Source organism: Cydia amplana, chromosome 9 (assembly GCF_948474715.1).
Source record: "Cydia amplana chromosome 9, ilCydAmpl1.1, whole genome shotgun sequence".
Lineage (NCBI taxonomy): Eukaryota > Metazoa > Arthropoda > Insecta > Lepidoptera > Tortricidae > Cydia > Cydia amplana.
In genome coordinates this window covers 10923526-10945368 of record NC_086077.1, presented here as the reverse complement: position 1 = coordinate 10945368, position 21843 = coordinate 10923526, and the positions used below count along the sequence as shown (strand labels likewise).

The 21843-nt window shown below is 41.6% G+C and overlaps 1 protein-coding gene across 8 annotated transcripts; it reads left to right on the top strand.

Moving 5' to 3' along the window:
- The first annotated feature begins 3064 nt into the window (after positions 1-3064).
- Positions 3065-21511, top strand: LOC134651105 (protein Gawky). Of its 8 annotated transcripts, none has more exons than XM_063506105.1 (15): positions 3066-3366; positions 4242-4340; positions 4607-5625; positions 6650-6748; positions 7588-7704; positions 8221-8390; positions 8467-9737; positions 9860-10016; positions 13044-13166; positions 15059-15193; positions 15745-15896; positions 17644-17779; positions 18656-19000; positions 19741-19860; positions 21227-21511. In XM_063506105.1, exons 3-15 carry the CDS (start codon positions 4839-4841, stop codon positions 21476-21478), a joined length of 3864 nt encoding a protein of 1287 aa, XP_063362175.1. In that variant the 5' UTR covers positions 3066-3366; positions 4242-4340; positions 4607-4838; the 3' UTR covers positions 21479-21511. The 8 variants fall into 8 exon arrangements, with proteins under 8 accessions (XP_063362177.1, XP_063362175.1, XP_063362178.1 ...); XM_063506108.1 differs by having other exon boundaries at positions 3067-3366; positions 5254-5625; positions 6647-6748; XM_063506106.1 differs by having other exon boundaries at positions 3068-3366; positions 6647-6748; positions 18665-19000.
- Positions 21512-21843: the final 332 nt, after the last annotated feature.

The window sequence follows — 21843 nt, the reverse complement described above, 5'->3', positions numbered from 1 at the left end:
ATAGTTTGCGCGAGAGACACTTCCAAAGTGGTAAAATGTGTCCCCCCCCCCCCCCCCCCTGTAACTTCTAAAATAAGAGAATGATAAAACTAAAAAAAATATATGATGTACATTACCATGTAAACTTCCACCGAAAATTGGTTTGAACGAGATCTAGTAAGTAGTTTTTTTTTATACGTCATAAATCGCCTAAATACGGAACCCTTCATGGGCGAGTCCGACTCGCACTTGGCCGCTTTTGTTTACTGACAAGATTTGCTTGACCAGCTATAGTAGTCATGTCGTCAATAAAAAATGACAGTTTTAATTTCACAATTTCCTCGTCTTAAAAAACCTAAATTAAAATGTATTAAGTACTTTTAGATATTTGTAATATTTAACCACCGTTATAGTGAACTGAACATTGAACTCGTTTGCCTTTCACTGGGACCTCCACGATCATGCATTCAGCTTAGCTTCAAGAAAGATCTAGGTACCTACCATGTACCTACCTAAGCTTTTGAAAAAGTTAGTTGTGTAATTTAATCATTTAATCATTTAATCATTGCAATCATGTACATACAAATACATAGTAATTTACAATTTTATTAAAAAAATATCTGAATCAAGGACTATTTTTTCTGATTTAGTAACTAAAAACATTATTTTTAGCATATTGTAGGAGGTACATACTTAATGGTAAATACTGTTTTTGCACCATTTTACATTAGGTACTTAGGGTAGGTACTTACCTAGGTTGGTATTCCACCATTTCCACCTGTCCAATTTCTTGGTCCAATGTATTAAGTACCTAGAACTTGTTAGGGTTCCGTACCCAAAGGGTAAAAACGGGACCCTATTACTAAGACTCCGCTGTCCGTCCGTCCGTCCGTCTGTCCGTTTGTCCGTCCGTCCGTCCGTCCGTCCGTCCGTCCGTCTGTCACCAGGCTGTATCTGACGAACCGTGATAGCTAGACAGTTGAAATTTTCACAGATGATGTATTTCTGTTGCCGCTATAACAACAAATACTAAAAATAGAATAAAATAAAGATTTAAGTGGGGCTCCCATACAACAAACGTGATTTTTGACCGAAGTTAAGCAACGTCGGGCGGGGTCAGTATTTGGATGGGTGACCGTTTTTTTGCTTGTTTTTTTTTGTTTGTTTTGCTCTATTTTTTGTTGATGATGCGGAACCCTCCGTGCGCGAGACCGACTCGCACTTGGCCGGTTTTTTTTTATTACTTTGTATTTAATTGACTATGTATGTAAGAAATATATACATACACACAATAAATTAGGTATACATAAAATTGTAGGTATTTCTGAAATAATCTTGTCATAATCTTATACACATTACTTACTATAGGTATATTACTTACTAGTTTTTTTTTTCAATTTTTTTTCATCACTTATAATAGTATATGTAGGGTTAGTTGTTGATCAATGAAACACTAAAAGTTTAAGCCTTCCTATCTCTGGTGTTTTTAAAGTTATGAGTGTGATATTTCGTATGAAGATAAACAATTTATTTGGCTATCATATGGCGTTCTTGGTTTCTACTTATTTTTAACAGTTTCTGTATTATAAAGCTTTTTTTGAAAAATGAGTTTTGTTTCATTGTGTACTTGTGCATGTTTTCAATGAAACGCTCTAATTTTTACAGTGAAACAGATGTAATATATATAGTCTACCATGAAACATCCTTAATAAACATTGAAACGTTGTAATAAATAAGTTACGTTAATACATACATCCTTTCAATCAATTAATGAGAAAGGAAAGGAGAAAATAGTGGTAGGCTGAAATTTGTTATTTAAAAGGTTTCCAAAATATGGAATTATTATAAGATTGCTGAAATACCTATCTAAAAGCGAAAGACTTGTTTCATTGTACGCACACCTAAGTTTCATTGTGAATCGAAAATCTGGTCGGCACTTACGGCATGCTGCGAGAAAGGCGCCTTTTATGTCCACGGAGCATGATTGCCAACATGCCAACTAGGTGGACGCGGGAGGGTTTTAAGCATCTCCATGCTTGATATCATACACTTTCTTGCAACATAGTGATTATAAACGACTGTTTCAATGTTAGACATGTGACCTTAACCTTGCCATCAATGAAACATTCAACATATAAACTATCCTATCTCAGCCATTTCTAAAGTTAAGTATCTTATATTTTGTCATATGATAGACAAATTATTATCAATTTTCATGGTATTTTAGTTTCACAAATTTCGCACATAGTCTTTAATTAATTAAAAAAAGAATGAGTTTGTTTCATTGTGTACTAATACTGGTGTTCAGTGAACATCATGTTTCATTGTTTACTACATAAATATGTTTCATTGTGAGACTAGGGGGTGTTTTTTGAAACAATTAAAAAAAACTGCACCAAAGAGTGAAAGAAATTTAAAAATATTTAGCTCCAAAGTAACTTTAATACACATAGAACACAACAAAAAATTAAATAACGCCAAACTAGACTCTATATCTTGGTAAAAAATTGCGAAACATAAATGAAAAATATTACTTTTGTCACACGAATTCACAATAACGCTCGTAGCAACGTGCTCCTTCTCCGAGGCGCGCTCGCGTATTGGCCTATTGGGGAGGTGCTGGGGGTCCTTGAGCCTGCCCTTGCTTGACAGACGGCACTAGCTGATAACACCTAGTTTCCGAGATATCGCAAAGTTTCACTGTGTACGATTGTTTCAATGTTCGACAACTGACCCTACTTATAATCATAAATCATAATACCTAACAACAAAAATCATTGTATTGTGTTGTGTTGGGCTGTTTCCAGTCCAATAATATTCAACAAATCTTTGCAGCAAATATCTACAACATATCTATTCACTAATTATCGAATAAGATGAAATGAATGATGAACAAGATCTGAAGTAATACCCGTCGAATAGGTACCTACTTATAGGTAGCAGATTGGTGTCTGTTTGTCGTATACACACAATATAAAAGTATTAAGTAGTTATACGTTCGTTTATACCTAGGTATTGCTTGCTTGTATTCGCACGATAATGCGCCTATAGCTATAGAAGAGCAAGACACTGTATGTAAGTACCTTTTAGTATAGATAGATAGATAGGTATGTAGAGAATAGGTACAACTGTATCATGTACATATATGCTTAGGAATCTATAGCTATATAGCAAATTGCTATTACCCGACCAAGATAAAACGCCCTGACGTTCTATGTATTACAATGCCTTCAACAGACCTCTTAAATTTATCGCGTGTCCCGCTCATCGTGCGAACCCCAATCGACGACGAAATCATTCCATCCAGCCGTCGAAGCTGTTTTCTCGGGGGGTTTAAAACAGTGTTTTTGTGTAAATCTCTAGTGCCAACAAGTACACAAAACGAAGGTATGCCTTGAAAAATCTAAATCTTTCAGAAATTGTGAACATTATAGTCGTCAATTGCTTTTGGCATTTATGGCATCGCTTTCTCAAGCGTATCTTTTGTCCCGCTTCAGTGAACGGAAAGCTAGCATAATGTTTAATTTTCCGTCTCATTCTAGTAATATAACACCGTTGTGCTCGGTCGTGTCACGTAAGAATTTTTTTGTATTTTTGCTAGCAGTAAAAATTCTAAGTGATAGTTTATTGTGATCAGTTCAATAGTGTGTTTGTTTTCACGTATTGATATCTTGTTTCAAATAGACTCCTCCAATCGTTTCATATAGATCGTGCTAACTTTCACTCTAGATATAGATAGATATATACAGTGTGGATGTTATAGATACACATAGATACAGTACAGGTATAACATCGAGTCGCAGTCTCAAGGCCGAAATACACAAATATCTATGTTATATACATGGGAAAAGAACATAATACTGTTGTAGAGGATCTTACGAAGATGTAAATCGTGAAATTCTGATAAGTTTTTTATCTGGTGAGCAATCTTGATCTTTATGGTCACAAGTACACAGGCTTCCATTTGTCGAATGGCGTATTAGCTAGGTAGGTACCTAGCTACCGTTTGATATCCAACCCAGTGCTTGATTTTAGTTTAGTTAAAGTGTAGAATAGCTTCTTATCGCGCTCGAACGGTCGTGACGACGTAAATAAGGTTCATATTGGTTGGCACAAGAACATAATCCATAATATTATTTTATTAGTCCTTGAGATAACCTCAAATTTTGTCGTACAAGAAGAAACCTTCGTACTTTAGGTGATTTTTAGGAGGGCATTCCAAGTTTTTCAGTAATGAGATTAGTTTTTTGTGCTTTCTACAGATAATCTGAACGTCGAGCTGACTGCGAAGCTGCTCTAAAGGATCTGCCGAGCCCGCATTATCTGTGATATACAGCTCAGCCTCTCGTCCGTCCTATAAGGTGCGTAAATCGAAAAATCGAAATTTATACTTTCTTGCTCGTACACAGAAAACGATGTTGGTATGATAACGCCTTAAATTTGAATACAATGCTTGAAAGTGGCATATCATTTTGATACTTTACAGTTTAGATTAAATTAAATTGAATTATTTTATTTAGCAGCAGGTTTTCTAAAGCTGATACTGGTAGAAATAGTTGTATTTGTACGTCACTGGGCTCTTGTTGAGCCAAGAGATGGTGCTGTGCTGACTTGATGTGTTTTATAGGGCTGGGCCACTCGGGGCTAGAGGCGAGTCCGCAGCAGCTTCAAGCGGTGATCTCACCTGCCCTCTGCCACAGAGGCACTAAACACTGCTACCTGCTTTATTGACTGCATCACTACGAACCATTGTTACTTAGTCTATAATTGAAACAATATGCAATCTGTGAAAATAAGTATAATTCTAGGTGGATATTGTAGAAAATTATTCTATTAAGGGTATTTATGATAATTGTCTGATGTCTAATGTTTCTGTAATATTATGTGTTCCACATCTAATTAAGGATAATTGTTACTCCAATATTTATACCGTTACCGAACCAATGCAATGTAAAATCTCCACCTCAATGCTGGTGGCGAACACAAATAAATTTGGTGCTTTGAAGCGAGTCGAAGAGAAGAATGAGAGTCAGCGAGTTAGTGTAAAAATGGTAGATAATAATATTTATAATGTAGAGTTTGTTGATAGTATCCAACAAAACCAAATGATTGGCGATACGCCTAACTACTGCATTCCTTTAACGATTAACGCCATAACAGTCCAGGGTATCTCATACAGTGACCCGTATTTCAGTAGCTTTAACTTAAAATATAAGATGGCGTTTGGAGCGCCCAAGTATATGAACAAGTCTGATTACGCTTTTAAATCTTCAGTTTGTATTATACGAGATGAGCCTTGCATGGATAACACGCAACTACTAAACGAAAAGTCTGCTCATATGATATGCAAAACGAAAACTCGAATGATAAATAATGACGAGAAGTCGATAAGGATAAACCATGACAATAATGTATCGGAGGTCGATGTAACATCAAACTCTCAGACCGTCTTGAAAACTTTTGCTAACGGTGATCTCACATTGGACGCGATGTTGGAGTTGATGAGGAACGAGGATGTTACCAAAGCCAAGATGGGCGAGACGGACAGCTGGGGCGTACCACGGAGGATGCGCCTCTGCGGCGGCGGCGAGAGCTCGCTCAATGCCGCCTCCGGCTGGGGCAGCCCGCCCACTTCCAATAATAACGGTAAGTTTCTTTGAATAACTGATGGGCGTGTTTAGACTAGGTTTACTGTCTTATTCAGCAGTTGACAGCTTGTGCTTGTAGCATGTGTCGATTGTTGAACGCGAAGGTAGAGCCTTGTACAGGGCAGGTTGCACCGAACCATCAGTAATCTTTAATACCTAGATTAACTCGTAGTTATTTGCTGAGGTATGTTAATGTTGTTAATCAGTCTGTTGATTATGGTTGGTGCTACCATACCTAAGATTTTTTTAAAATTCTCACCAGAGTTATGTTAAAAGTTAAGCTAAGCTAAGACAATAAAACTTTTATTAAATAAATAGTAAATATTATAAACGTCCTTAGTTATGCAGCCTAGTAGCTCTGGTGGAAAATGAGCTGCTTAATTAATTTAACATAATTTATTTCTCATTATCATTAAACTCCATTTCTCAGCCAACTGGCACACTCTAACTTAATAAACATAAACTTCATTACGACAGACATGTTGTTTTGGCCTCAAAATGAGGCTCGGCGTTCGCATAATAATGAGGGATAAAGTCTGAAATATTTGATCCTAAAATAAACAATCTTGAGTTACTATATAAATATAATTTTCCTGCAACAGTGTTATTGATTGTATCGCTATTGTTGCATTGTGTTGACGCGGCGGAATGTGCGGAAACGGAGTCGGCACCGTTTGAGGTATACATACCGCAAACCAAATGGGCCACAGCGATATCGTATCGTATAAACATCATCCGATAGTGTCCTTTCAGAGACATTTTTATAACTAAATTACTATAGTTCGAACACGAGGTCATAAGACGCCAAATACTCTACTCACGCCAAATATCACTCACCAACCAACCAAGAGTGAAAGATTGCATTATGACCTGACTCGCCACTTAGTTTTGCGGAATGTATCACGCAAATCAGGCCCACGATAAATCACGATGAGTTTCAAGATATATTTAGAAAAATGCCTATTAGTTCTTGCTTGAAGCTGTTTTTTACAAGTCTCCATTGTCTTTTTCATTGGCAGCAGGCAACTGGGGTGGCAACTCTAGCAGCAGCCAAGCCAACAACGCCTCGAACAGCCAGCAATGGAACGCTGCGCAGCGCCCGCCCGCCTCTCAAGCAGACAGTAAGTACCAACGAAATGTCACGTTGGCATCAGTAATCGACCTACCTAATTATGTAATTGATGGTGATTCAATTAAACCTGTGCCGGGACCGCATAATTACCATACATTGTTTCCCCCTTAATGAATAAAATGACTATTTATACGAAACTCGCTACTGGCCGCGGCTTCGATTCTAAGAAATCGTAAAAATACTTAGTAAACTTATTTGGGAGTCTACTCCCAAATAAGTTTTAACCTTTTACACGGTTAATAAAAAATATCCGAATAGGAATGAATATCGATGGTACAGTAATCGATTATCTGCTCATTGATTTTTTAAGTCCTCCGATAATCGATTTTCTTAGATGTTGTGTTTTCGTATCGATCTACTTGCCATACGATTTTTACTTTATTATTATGTACCTATTTTTTATTTCATCAAATTGGTATTCAACACCCCTATATGATAAGTCCTACTCAGTTTTCAAATTGATTTAAAATAAACTAATAACAGAATGCCAATAGCAATTAAAAAACAAATGGCTTGTCTTTTTTACCTTTTATTTCGAACTGTAATGTGTTATCTTATGCTCCTATTCAACAACGATAGATTATCGACTAGAATGGAAATACCTATGTATACATTTGTTATGTAATTCGAATTACCCTATAAAATAAAACCCATTAAAACAGGGCCTCGAGTCTTACTAAGTGTTAAGAATAAACTCAGTTTTCCGTAGAGATCGAATAGGCTGCGCATAACAATAAAGAAGTAATATCAAAGGCCATAAAACATCGCATGGCTACAGGCGAACTTGCAAATCGTTCCACGTGCATTGATAAGAGATTTTCGTTGCAGTGAATAGCAACAAGGCCCAGATGCCACCGACCAGCGCTGCCTCCCAGAGTTGGCAGAGCAGCCCCCCCAACATGCCAAATGCACAGCCAAACAATAATGGTGCGCCTCCTAGCAATGGTTAGTCGCGTACCGATCGAATTCTTTAGTACAGGTGCTCTTGAACAATACATACAAACATATAGTCATTGTCTGACGTTTTCATTGAATGATTCTCAGCTATAAAACTCGGACGATTATACTGACTGTAGGAATGATATCAGAATCGTAAATACTCCTGTAATTCTAGCCACACAGTGGGGTAATCCGTCTCACTCTGCAATTGTCGGAAATTTTAGTATCAAATGAACAACACCTCCCAAAAAACTTTAGATTATACGATTTTTTTTATTGCGCGATCAAGGTCAAAGTAGAAAGGATGATAATATTCTAAATAACAATTGTTTAATCATAATTGATTAAACAATTGAATTTAGGAAGGTAATTCACTGGCTGTTTCGGGGATATTTCACGTTGATAAGGCAAGCTAGAAACAAACATCTATTACGTTGAAATGATGGATGGACTAGGGCCTCAAGTAAAATTATAGTATGTTAGGTAACAATATATAAAAAAAAAATTTTTTTGTTTGAATAGGCACGAACCCCAACAACGGCAACAACGGCGGCAACTCTCCTAACTCGGCCGCCCCCAACATGCCGCCCGCCGCCAACGGGAACGGGACATCGAATACCACGTCTTCCGCTAAGATAGAACAACTCAACTCCATGAGGGAGGCGCTGTTCAGCCAGGACGGCTGGGGCGGTGTAAGTAACCTCAACCAACTAAAATGACATATTTTTCTTTCAGAATCATTTAATCACGAATCCATTTCTTTCACAGCAACACGTAAACCAAGATACGAATTGGGACGTGCCCGGATCACCGGAGCCCGGCTCGAAGGTGGAACCCACCGCCGGCGGCCCGCCCCCTTGGAAACCGAACGTAAACAACGGCGCCTTCCTCGGCACGGACCTCTGGGAGGCCAACCTGAGGAACGGCGGCCAACCGCCGCCGCAGCCCGCCGCCAAGACGCCATGGGGACACACCCCCACCACCAACATCGGCGGCACCTGGGGCGAGGACGACGACGCCGCCGAGTCCGCCAACGTGTGGACCGGGCCGCCGCCGCCGCAGCAGTGGCCCGCCGGCCCGCCGCAGCACGCGCAGCAGTGGGCCGTGCCCAAGAAGGACGACTGGAACGCGTGGGGCGAGCCGCACCGCCCCGCCGACCCGCGCCTCGAGCACCGCGCGCCCGACCCGCGCCAGCCGCCCGCCGACCCGCGCCAGCACGACCTGCGCGGCGGCATCTCCGGCCGGCTCAACGGCGAGATGTGGAGCCAGCACCACCAGCACGGGCCCGCCAACAAGGTGATGCCCTCCGGCGTCAACCAGTGGGGCGCGCAGGGGCCCAAGGACGCGATGAAGGGCTCCGGCTGGGAGGAGCCGTCGCCCCCGGCCGCGCGCCGCGCGCCCGCCGGCTTCGACGACGGCACGTCGCTGTGGGCGCAGCGCGGCGGCATGGGCATGGCCGGCCGCGGGGCCCCCGCCGGCCCGCAGCCGCCGCAGCGCGGCCCGCCCGCGCCCGCCAAGCCCGACGCCGTGTGGGGCGCGCACGGCCAGCGCAACGGCGGCTGGGAGGACCCGCACGCGCCCGCCTGGCCCGACCGCGACGTGCCCGCCTGGCCGGACGCCTCCAACCCGGGCCTGTGGCCCGTGCCGAAGCCGAAGCCCAACCCGGCCGGCGGCTGGCCCGAGGACATCGGCGAGTGGCCCGGCCCGAAGCCGCCGCAGGGCGGCCCGCTGGGCAAGCAGATCCCGAAGGAGATGCTGTGGAACAGCAAGCAGTTCCGATTCCTGGTCGAGATGGGCTACAAGAAGGAGGACGCGGAGGCGGCGCTGCGCCGAAGCGACATGAACGCCGAGGAAGCGCTGGAGATGCTGGCGGCGCCGCGGGACGGCTGGCGGCGCGACGAGCACTTCGGCGGCCACCACGGCGGGCCCTTCCAGCCGCCGCCCGCCGCGCCGCCCGTCAGCGCGGCCGTCGTGCAGAAGCTGCTCAACCAGCCGCCGCCCCAGGCTATGCATCATCATCAGTCTTACAATCCTAATAGGTATTACTTATTTCCAACGAGTTGTTCCGAAATATTAAGAAGACATAGTTCTATTGCAAGTCGCATTTTTCTGTTTATTTTCTACCTGCCTTTGTCCTTGTCTAACCTATTTCGTGTGACAGTGGAACTGGCAACAGCGGACAACCGAGCACGGCGCAGCTGCGCATGCTGGTGCAGCAGATCCAGATGGCGGTGTCGGCCGGCTACCTCAACCACCAGATCCTGAACCAGCCCCTCGCGCCGCAGACCCTCGTGCTACTCAACCAGCTGCTGCAGCAGGTATGTGCTGTCAACATCTAAAACGCACGTTCTAATGTGTCACATCACATTGATATCAAATTTTGACATTAAAATCAAGGTCGCCGGTGGAAGTCTCAAAGGGGCTTCCAGACTTTTTGTTTTCGCCCATTGTCTTAATTTAGAGACCATGAATAAATAAATGTCATGATAAAATCCTAAGAGTAAAGACCTAATTTTCTGTCAATTTTAATATTGTATTAAAAAGTGAAAAAAACATGTTTATATTAGAAAAATATAGTCTGACTTGCGATTTTAAAACTTCATTACGCACACAACTGTGGCAACTGTGTGTGTGTGTGACATATTATATGTCAACTCCAAACACATTAAATTACAAAAAAAATTGTCTTAAAATCAAAATAATCCTTAATTAATAAACCATCACTAATCTAGTATAATAATAATATGATATATGGTTAAAAGGCGGTATCGCGTTATATTTTGCATTTGTTATTACAAAAATATTATTATGTTAAGTTTTATCAAGTATGATTTGTTTTAATACATTACATTGAATTCAAAAGATCTAAAACACTGCAGGAAGACTATGAAATTTGAGATGAAATGACAGACTTCACGTGCCATTCCATATATGGAGTACACGCGCCGCCGTCATGTGGGCTATAGGTATTCGAGAAGGATGAAGTAATTGTGTCATTCATGTACTGATAATACTTAAGCAAATTTGAAAAAAATATGAATGATCACCGGAAAGCAAATTGAGGCAAGGAAAAATAATAATTATAGGAAAAAAAAATTAGCACCAAAATACACTTAAGACTGAAAATTAATTATTATTCTCGTTAATCGTTATATAATGACCGCCCTTTTATCCATATTGTGTTTCGTCATCTAGCGGCATTATCATAAATGAAATGTTATCAATAGTTCATACACTTATAAAATAATTAGTTAATGAATGCCTTAAAAATGTACGATTAAAAACTTTAAAAATAGAAGTCACTTCAATTATGTCTGTTTTTCACTTTTTTACTACCACTGTGATACGCTGGATCTCGTGCCTTGGCTTAGGGCACCCGTAGCTGCAGACCACGCCCTTATCCACCGACACGAGCAACGCCCAGCAGCAACCAACATCACAAAAATTACAAGTCTCAATTTTATTTTTAATTTTTATTAAGGCCATTCTTATTTATGTCTCGTTTACAGTCACACCTTATTTTTCTTTAAATTATTTTGTTTACTTCACTGCCCGAGAAATATTCATACGCACTTTATTTTTTCCACTGTTTTTATTACTGTCTATTTACTTAGTCGAACTTTTTTTTTTCCCGTTAATTTTGTAACAGAGTTCCGTTAAATCACTATAAGTTCGGATCACTACTTATCAACTGTTCCAATAGTCCGATAGGTTTTTTTTTTTTTAAATTGTTATAACACTTTAATTTATGCACTAGTTTAACTTTCAAAACTGTCCACACTGTGCAGTATCTATAACTGTCAATATGATTGAAATCAAATGTAATGTCCTTGTAAATATTGTTGATTTAATTTGTATTCTTCGTTTTCTTGTTGTTCGTCCTCTGGCTGGCGCGGCGCGCCGCCAGTGCAGCGCAAGGCCGCACTGGCAGGATCGCCATGTGGTGTGGGACGTAATGACAAACACTATCCCTGGAGTATAGGTTTATTCTGCTCTATGATACTTATGCTAGGGTATATATAGGGTACATGTGAGAGAGTGTGCGTGCACACTACACAACTCTGGTCACAGAATAAATAATAATAGGTACAGAAGACTCACTCTAACAAAACGCGTCTGTTACGATCAGCACAAATGACCGCTAGGTGGCGACAGCGCCACGCGCGGCTTATGGCTAGCCACCAAAATTGGTGTGGAACGGATGTACTTTTAGCTACCTGTAGCAAAGCGACGAAATCGCGGAGTGAGCCACGCCTGCTCTCGTTTCTAGGTCACAAAGTACTCACCCCATGTACCTTACCGACCGGAGAAATTGTGTACCCAACCGAGCAGTCTTTTTCCGCTACATAAACTCGTTTACGCGATCATTGCTGTTGTAAAGGGATAATTTGTGATTGGTATTAATGGAAAGCGGTCAATGATAAGTGATAACGATAAGGCACAACTGTCGAGTATCCAAATTCACAGTTAACTAATGATGCTCAAAAGATACTTTAGTTAGCTTTTCTTTACGTTTTTAAAGTACTTAAATATATTATATAGTCGTCTTTTTATGAAAGTAAATAAAACTACAATGCTTTTATTACTTATTTATAGTGAGAGAGGCTGGTCAATAAAATTAATGTGACACCTCAAATATATCGAAAAACAGAACATTACAATACAAGTCCTATAAGACACCTTACATACAATAGAATTAAAAGAAAAACTCAAAAGTTTGAACATTTCATATTTAAAATTAACAAATAATAGAAGAACGAGTTTACCACATTCAGTGCCGAAAACCCGACTATCGGGTATTTTATGATTTCGTTCCTAGGCCTAACAACCCGATAGTCGGGATCGTGGTACAGCTTTATATGACGATATTTTGTGGCCTAGCGGGGATGTCTTGTTTGGCTGGATGGCAATGAATGTGTCAAGTGTTATTTTTTGAGTTCATCTAAGCTAACTCTGAAGTGTCAAAATGTAGCCATCACCACAGAATAAATAATAGTACTAGGTACAGAAGACTCACTCTAACAAAACGCGTCTGTTACGATCAGCACAAATATGGCCGCTAGGCGGCGACAGCGCCACGCGCGGCTTATGGCTAGCCACCAAAATTGATGTGGAACGGATGTACTTTTAGCTGTAGCAAAGCGACGAAATCGCGGAGTGAGCCAAGCCTGCCATCACAAAAGCATCTTCTTTTCATAAAAATTGGTCTTTATTATTATTGATTACCTTCACACTTTGTAATAACAAGTGTGGAAATGTAAGAGCTAGTTTAGTCCAACTCTATTGACAATACATAATAATTTGTAAAGAAAGCGGAAGGTTTATTATTTCCTGGTTTTGTGCAGATCAAAGTATTGCAGCAGTTGGTTCAGCAGCACACGCTCGCCATGTCGAAGACTAACTCGTCTCTCGCACTGCAGTACTCGGTGCAGATCACTAAGGCTAAACAGCAGATCACTGCTTTGCAAGTAAGTACATATTATATTGATATACACTTTTCCAACCTTCGACTTTACCTGGAGAAATCTGCAATTATTTATGTACCAAAGTCGCAATTTTAAAATCGTATAAAATGTATTTATAGACGCGGACTTATTAGCACATGCATTAGTATTTAGAATTAGAAATAAAAAAAAAAAATAATAAAAAATATAAAATATATTTATGGTATTTTACTGCAGTTACAGCACCAGTAATTGTGCAATATTGGACATAAAATGTCGCGAGACTTTTACTTAACATTATGTCACCAGATTATTCCTACCTAAACAATCATAAACTTTTTTCAAGAGCCTCTTAAGACTGAGAGACATAACGGCGCATAATGAGGTTATTTCTCAAAGCTTTTCAAGTGGCTTTTGCACTGTACACAGTCAGTCACTTCAAGAAAAGTTATGAGTTCAATGTAAGAGTAATATTGAGATCAAATACGCAATATTTGATAGTGTAACTAGACTTAGGTGGTTACAATTACAAGTCACACAGTATCAGACTCTAATGCCTGGTCATTTTGACTATCACAGAGTGTCCACCTTCGAGTGTCAGGGAAGCTAAAGCTTTGGATTCCTCCGAAAACGGTGCCGTCATATTACGGCCGCTATATAGCGTTGACTGACGTCACTAGAACGTTGTCTATGTAAACAAGATGGCGCGGTTTCCTAGACGGCGTTACGTTACGTTGATTGTCAACGTAACGTAAGATGACGGCCGTCATGACCTTGTCGATAGTTTCGTGAACGTTTTATTAGATAGCGGTGACGCCATTTTTAATAAATGACACGAGATTTGAATAAATGATTCCGTACTACGATTATTTTCCTCTTCTGATGATATTTCATCCTCCAAGTAAATTATAGATGATCAAGCAAAACTTGTTAGTAGGAAAAGGCGCGAAATTCAAATTTTCTATGGGAAGTTATCCCATCGCGCCTACATTTTTCAAATTTGCCGCTTTGACCTTGGTGGATGACGGTGTGTTATGACGCCGTGGTACTTTCCACATGTCGCCACCGTAAAGACGGCCGCCTTTTGCTGCCGCTATATGACGGCCGTCATATGACGGCACCGTTTTCGGAGGAATCCAAAGCTTAAGGGAAAAGTTGGGGAAGCTAACGAAGGTCATGAAAAGTGAGGGAAATTCTAGAGAGGTCAAGGAAAAATGAGAAAGGCATAGGTAATAACAAGTTTTCGGCAAAAATTTCATTTTTGGTACAAGCTTTTATCGCTGACTGTACTTTTCTTACGACAGACAACTAATGCTCATCGAGACAATTCTAAAAACCCCTAACACAATTAGGTTGCGTTGTTTCATCACAAAGTTCCTATGGCCACCTCCTGTCTCCATCATCAGATCAGCTGGATGGTACCATAATATTGCATTGTCACCTGACTTACATGTGTATGCAAAATTTCAGCTCAATCGGAAATCGGGAAGTGGATCAAATTTAACTTGAAAGATTTGATTACAGATACCATAGAGAAAAAAATACATAGAGTGCTCACTCCATACATCAGTTTTAGTACCAAAAAGACTATTAGCATCTAGCATCGAGTAGCGGAACTATCAGTACTGCTACTTGACAATAGATGTAGCACCGACCGGAAAGTCTTATGCTGTTGAGATAAGACTTTCCGGTCGGTGCTACATCTATTGTCAAGTAGAAATACTGATAGTTCCGCTACTCGATGCTAGATGTAGACACTGAAATTAATAGTCTGAACTGATGTATGGAGTGAGCACTCTTGTCTTACTATATTTCTCTATGCTATTACAGACACAGACAATGGGACAGGTGAAAGTAAATAAAAGCTTGTAAAAAAGCATCTTCCCAGTTTTACAACGGTAGTTTTGTTGGCACAGAACCAGATTGCGACGCAGCAGGCGTTGTACATGAAGCAGCAGGCGGGCGGCGACCTGTTCAAGCAGGGCCCGGACCCCATGTCGCAGCTGCAGAACAACTTCGGCAACATGGACATCGCCAAGGACTCGCAGGCCGTGAGTTATGTTTTTTTTTATATTATAAATGGGCTTACTAATGGCCACAGACTAGCCGAGGCGAAGACGTGGCCTACGATGGAGCGAGCCTGCCCAGAAGGTGCCTGTTCATCCTCGATTTAACCAACCAAACCATACGCGGCTACAACAGTTTTTAAAAGATTTGTTGTATGTAGATGTCGGCGGCCGATCGTAAGATCAGGCAGATCGTAATGTTCCTGTGTAATGTTTTGACGATTAAACCAATATATAGGTAGGATAGGTTCGTTAGGTTGCTTGGGCAAACTGCCCAGAAATAGGAGCCCCGCCGTCGACTCGGGGAACGAGTCAAAGATTTTCACGTTTCACGATATGCCTAGGAATTTCACGATATGCCTGATCTTACGATCGGCCGCCGACATATACACTGAATTTCAAGTCCGGATTGGACTAATCTGAATTGGTCGCAGTCGATTTAGTAGGACACCAAACGAAGGTTTAAAACTAGTAAGTCGAGTTTTTTGATTGTTGCATATTTGTTATAGTTATTTAAACGTTTTGTTCTGCGTCAGGCGTACGGCGCGGGCCAGCAGTCGCGCCTGAACCAGTGGAAGCTGCCGTCGCTGGACAAGGACGGCGAGGGCACGGACTTCCCGCGCGCGCCTGGCGCCGCCAAGTCCACCACCAGCCCGCAGCTCAACCAGCTCGGCCTGCAGCCCGACCCGTGAGTATATGTCGCTCTCATAGACTAGGAATCCTCTAGACGGAGTTTAGAGCAATTATTTCATGAAACCGATGCTGCCAAAAATACGGGGGTGCGGGGGGACGAGGTGAGCGAATCCCGTGCCGTGATTGGTCCGTTCAAAGACACGGACCAATCACGGCACGGGATTGACTCGAAGATGGAGTAAAATTACCGTATAAGTGGCAGAGGGGGTAGCGTTACTATGCTCAGTCTAGAGGATGTCTTGTCTGTGGTCGCTCTGAACCATTGCGCAGATGGGTTACCGTACCATAAGGATTCATCTTACCGTTCTGGTTTTTGAGCATTCGCATAGCACTTGCGTGCGACTACACATTTAAATTAGTTCCGCAAAGTGAAGTGAGTGAAGTGAGTGCATTTTGTTTTGTGCATGCTGACAATTGAACGAATGTATTTTATTAATTTTTTTTTTAACCTTGACATAGCTTCATTTAATATTATTTGTCATTGTTGTTCTTTTATGTGAACTTTCCAAATGCTAATGATAATTTTTGATGGATAGTTTGATGGTATGATTTATAAGCTTGATAATTAGTGTTTAAGGCTGTAATATTTGCATGCCGTTATTCGGCTGAATTATGTCGTGACCTATAAAAACTATTTAACATCTGTAATTACCATAATAGGCATGTTGACACATGTTAAATTTTATAACAAAATCTAGTAAAATAGATAGCAAACGAGCAATTTATCACAATAATGTGGATATTCAAATAAAATATTGAATAATTACAAAATTACAGGACCTGAAAGTTTCTAAATTTAAGTTTTTTTTAACTTCCAAAAACGATAAAAGTAAGGGTACCATTCGATTCCTTATATTTCACCAAAAAAAATATTGTATAGCAACTATATACATAAACGCAATATTTCACCGACAAAAACGCAATTTTCTTGTTTTGTCCATACTACAACGTGGGCGATGACGTCACGGCCTCTGGCCGTTTTGTATAGGGCGTTTCGCGAGTGAAGTGCGACTGTCGGACTTTGACTACAATTTCTGACTTTTGTGTTACTTTAATGCAATGGGTCCCATATAGACATTCGATCCTAAAAACAAACCCGATCGATTGATACCATGAAAAAAAAAACCGGCCAAGTGCGAGTCGGACTCGCGCACGAAGGGTTCCGCACCATCAACAAAAAATAGAGCAAAAAAAGCAAAAAAAAAACAAGCAAAACAACGGTCACCCATCCAAGTACTGACCCCGCCCGACGTTGCTTAACTTCGGGCAAAAATCACGTTTGTTGTATGGGAGCCCCACTTAAATCGTTATTTTATTCTGTTTTTAGTATTTGTTGTTATAGCGGCAACAGAAATACATCATCTGTGAAAATTTCAACTGTCTAGCTATCACGGTTCGTGAGATACAGCCTGTACGGATATGATGGTCGTTCTTGTCTACGTGACAGCGTGATAAAACGGTGTCCGTCACTTTCTTTCCCACGGTGTTAAACAGTGACAGTTATTTTATCACGTGGATAAAAATGGATAAAGCTATCCATAATAGGCTGGCTGGTGACAGACGGACGGACGGACGGACGGACGGACGGACGGACGGACGGACGGACGGACGGACGGACGGACAGCGGAGTCTTAGTAATAGGGTCCCGTTTTTACCCTTTGGGTACGGAACCCTAAAAATTGTCATGTAGCCTATTGGTTCCGCAAAGTAAACGCATAGAGTGATATTGTGTTTTTGTACAGCACATGGACGGTGGGGCGCGGCGAGGGCTGGGGCGAGGCGGACGTGGCGGACGGCAAGGACGCGTGGCCGCAGCACCCGCAGCACCAGCCCGTCTTCGACATGGTGCCCGAGTTCGAGCCCGGCAAGCCCTGGAAGGTCGGTTTCCGAGCCTACAACTCTTTCCATTCCCATACCAAATACCTAACCCCTGTCATTCTCGTTGGATAAAACATTCAATTTTGAACTTGGAGGATACAACTAAACGGAGTAGCCAGGCTTTCCCCTCTGTCGAAAATAGGCGGCCAACGGTCATACACAATGTATGGACTGACGTTTATCTGACATGGCTATTTTTACGTTACGCATACATTTGACGTTCCCCTCCCCCGCAAAAATCGGCAGACTGTTTTGTACAGAAAATTACAGACATGGCGTCTCCGTTTGATTATATCCTCCAAGATTTTGAATGTAAGATAACTAACAAGAAACTTGTTTTATTTTATGTCTTATAGCATTAAATTGCTTCAAACGTGCTTGAACATTTTATGGAATGTCTCTGGAATATTTGATTGGTGGATGTAGTTATTAGAGGCTGCGATTTTTTAAATTAAAAAGGTAGCTTTGTTTTTTTTTTAAGTAATCTATTTAATACTAGCTTTTGCCCGCAGCTTCGCACGCGCAGGAGTTTTTTTTTATGAATTTTGAAAAATCCTTTCTTAGGGGACCCCTAGACCTTATAAGGAACCTACTTGCCAAATTTAGACTTTCTAGTCCCAGCGGTTTGGGCTGTGCGTTGATTTAAGTCAGTCAGTCAAGTCTTTCACGTTTATATATATAGATGTCTGTAATGACTGTCTTTATTGATAATCATTCTCGTTTCATTCATTGATATACTTAAATCCAGATATGCGGGGATTGACATTATAACTTGGGTGCTATCGTAGAGAGGCGCCAATTCGACCGGTCCTAAAACTAGCCTATCAATGACCGCTACAAAAAGTTCCTTTTAACCTACAACTATAACGAATACAGGGCAATCAGATCAAAAACGTAGAGGACGACCCGTCGATGACGCCCGGGTCCGTGGTGCGGTCGCCGCTGTCGCTCACGGCCATCAAGGACTCGGACATGCTGGGCGGGAAAACGTCGCCGCCAGGTGGCGGTGGCGGCGGCGGCGGCGAGCGGTCGCTGTCTTCGTCCACGTGGAGCTACGCCCCGCCCGCGGCCGGCAAGGACGCGTGGGCCAAGCCGCGCGCCGCGCCGCCGCCCGGCCTCAACAAGGCCTGGCCGCAGCACCACGTGCAGCAGCCGCCGCGCAACAACCTCCCCTCCTGGCAGGCCTCCACGTGGCTGCTGCTCAAGAATCTTACCGCGCAGGTACGGAACGCACACAACTTTTTTTTCACCTCAGCAGCTCGAACAAGGGTACTTTGCTACTTAAAAACAGTGAGCAAAATCGCATTTTGCTCACTGAGTGAGGTAAAATGAGCAAAATGCGATTTTGCTCACTGTTTTTAAGTAGCAAAGTACCCTTGTTCGGGCTGCTGAGGTGAAAATTTAATTGTTGGTATATCCTAAGAAAACATGAGTGAATAGAGGTAAGTGATGAAGAAGGAATACATTTTTCGGGTTCTCTAATATGTTCTCACTGCTGAGGTGAAAAATGTTGTGTACTACACGAGATCAAAGTTATTTACATCTCGTGCGCTTTAGAGTCCCTTACTACGCTCAAGATTCTATTATAGAATCTTTCGCTTGCACGGGACTCAAAATAAACACTCGAAGAAATATCAAACTTTGATCTCTTGTTGTACAAATAACTATTATTGCGAGACTAATAATGGACGAAACTTACGTCATTAACAGGCTTGAAAATTGCGAACTCAAATTTTAACGTTCCGGCTCTTTTTTGATGACGACGAACGATTGGTGCAACGCGATGTACTATTAAACGAAATTGATGATTATTCAAAAAAATTGCACGAGATTGAAAGTTAGGCAGGCAGTAGGTATTATTTGCCGTATTTGCTGTTTTTTTCCAAACGGCAAATTGTGACGCAAGTTTTATTATAATAATATATCTTATTGATGAAACATTTATTATGTTGTTGGAACAGATCGACGGATCGACGCTGAAGACTCTGTGCGTGCAGCACGGGCCGCTGCAGAACTTCCATTTGTACTTGAACCAGGGACTCGCGCTTGCGCGCTACTCTACTCGCGAAGAGGCAGCTAAAGTGAGTACTACTTACTAACAGTTACTTACGAACTTACTAACAGTTTCATCTTATTGAAATAAGCGTTACCTACTCGCGCATATAAGCGCTTTGAAAAGTAAATCAAAGATATCTCGGCGAAGTTGTCAATAATGTAAGTGACGGTCAATTACAGATGTATATAAATGTGAGATTGGTTATGTTTTTGCTCCTTGAATAATTGACTTCATCTGATTTAATAATTACATTTTTTTTCTATTGGACATCGGATAATCAACTGCACCTGTAGGTCAATTGTCGCGTGAAAATTTGGTTTGTTAGAATCATATATTAGAAAAGCTTTGGGCGTGCTTGGCGCTAATGAGAACACAAAACTTAAGAACGTCATCAACAATATTCAGATTGAATTTCAATTTTTTTTTATAAATGCGGGGCTTGTGCTCTAACTGTTTAGTGACTTGTGACCGTTTTGGAAGCGTGTTTCCGGCGTAGCTACGAACGTGGATCGGAAGCAAGCGGTGAGTGACGAAAGAGTAGCGAAGCCGTCACATTTCGATTAAATGTTCTAATGTTTTATTCAAACTCGATCGTCGAATGACTGCTTGCTTACAAATCGGCATTGTGCGAAAGTCGAATTCCTTAACGCACACTCAAATTTGACCCGTCTGGTAAAAGTTCATTGATATTTTGCTTAAAAAGCCCTGTGATTAGGTATATATATTTGTCAGACAAAGAATTTATTTCCTTAATTAAGACAACTCTTCGACTGTGTTGTCCGATGCTAGAGTCCAACTAAGCTCACTGCACAGATTTTGCAGTGGCAGTATAACGAAGAATAACATAATAGGCTACATGACTAATTTTCATTTATGGTATCAATCGATCGGGTTTGTTTTTAGGATCAAATGTCTATATGGGACCCATTAAAGTAACACAAAAGTCAGAAATTGTAGTCAAAGGCCGACAGTCGCAATTCACTCGCGAAACGCCCTATACAAAACGGCCAGGGGCCGTGACGTCATCGCCCATCTTGTAGTATGGACAAAACAAGAAAATTGCGTTTTTGTCGGTGAAATATTGCGTTTATGTATATAGTTGCTATACAATATTTTTTTGGATGAAATGTAAGGAATCGAATGGTACCCTTACTTTAATCGTTTTTGGAAGTTAAAAAAAATTTTTTTTTTTAAACTTTCAGGTCCTGTATTTTTGTAATTTTTCAATATTTTATTTTAATATCCATATTATTGTGATAAATTGCTCGTTTGCTATCTATTTTACTAGATTTTGTTATAAAATTCAACGTGTGTCATCATTCCTATTCCTATGAAAACACTTGGCACTGCAAAGTGTGTGCAGAGTTAAACGGAGTACGATTGTTGCACAGGCTCAGATGGCGCTGAACAATTGCGTGCTGAGCAACACGACCATCTTCGCGGAGTCTCCGGCCGAGTCGGAGGTGCAGATGATCCTGCAGCACCTGGGCTCGGGCGGCGGCGGCGCGTGGCGCGGCGGCGGCGGCGGCAAGGACTGGGCCGGCTTCCCCGGCCTCTGGCCCGACCAGCACGAGCAGCGCGCCACGCCTTCCTCGCTCAACTCCTTCCTGCCGCCCGACCTGCTGGGCGGCGAGTCCATCTAGGCCTCCGTCTAGTTGTAATTACGCTTCTCGTCTCCCCGGGGACGGACTAAAGCTTTGGATTCCTCCGAAAACGGTGCCGTCATATTACGGCCGCTATATAGCGTTGACTGACGTCACTAGAACGTTGTCTATGTAAACAAGATGGCGCGGTTTCCTAGACGGCGTTACGTTACGTTGATTGTCAACGTAACGTAAGATGACGGCCGTCATGACGGTGTCGATAGTTTCGTGAACGTTTTATTAGATAGCGGTGACGCCATTTTGAATAAATGACACGAGATTTGAATAAATGATTCCGTACTACGATTATTTTCCTCTTCTGATGATATTTCATCCTCCAAGTAAATTATAGATGATCAAGCAAA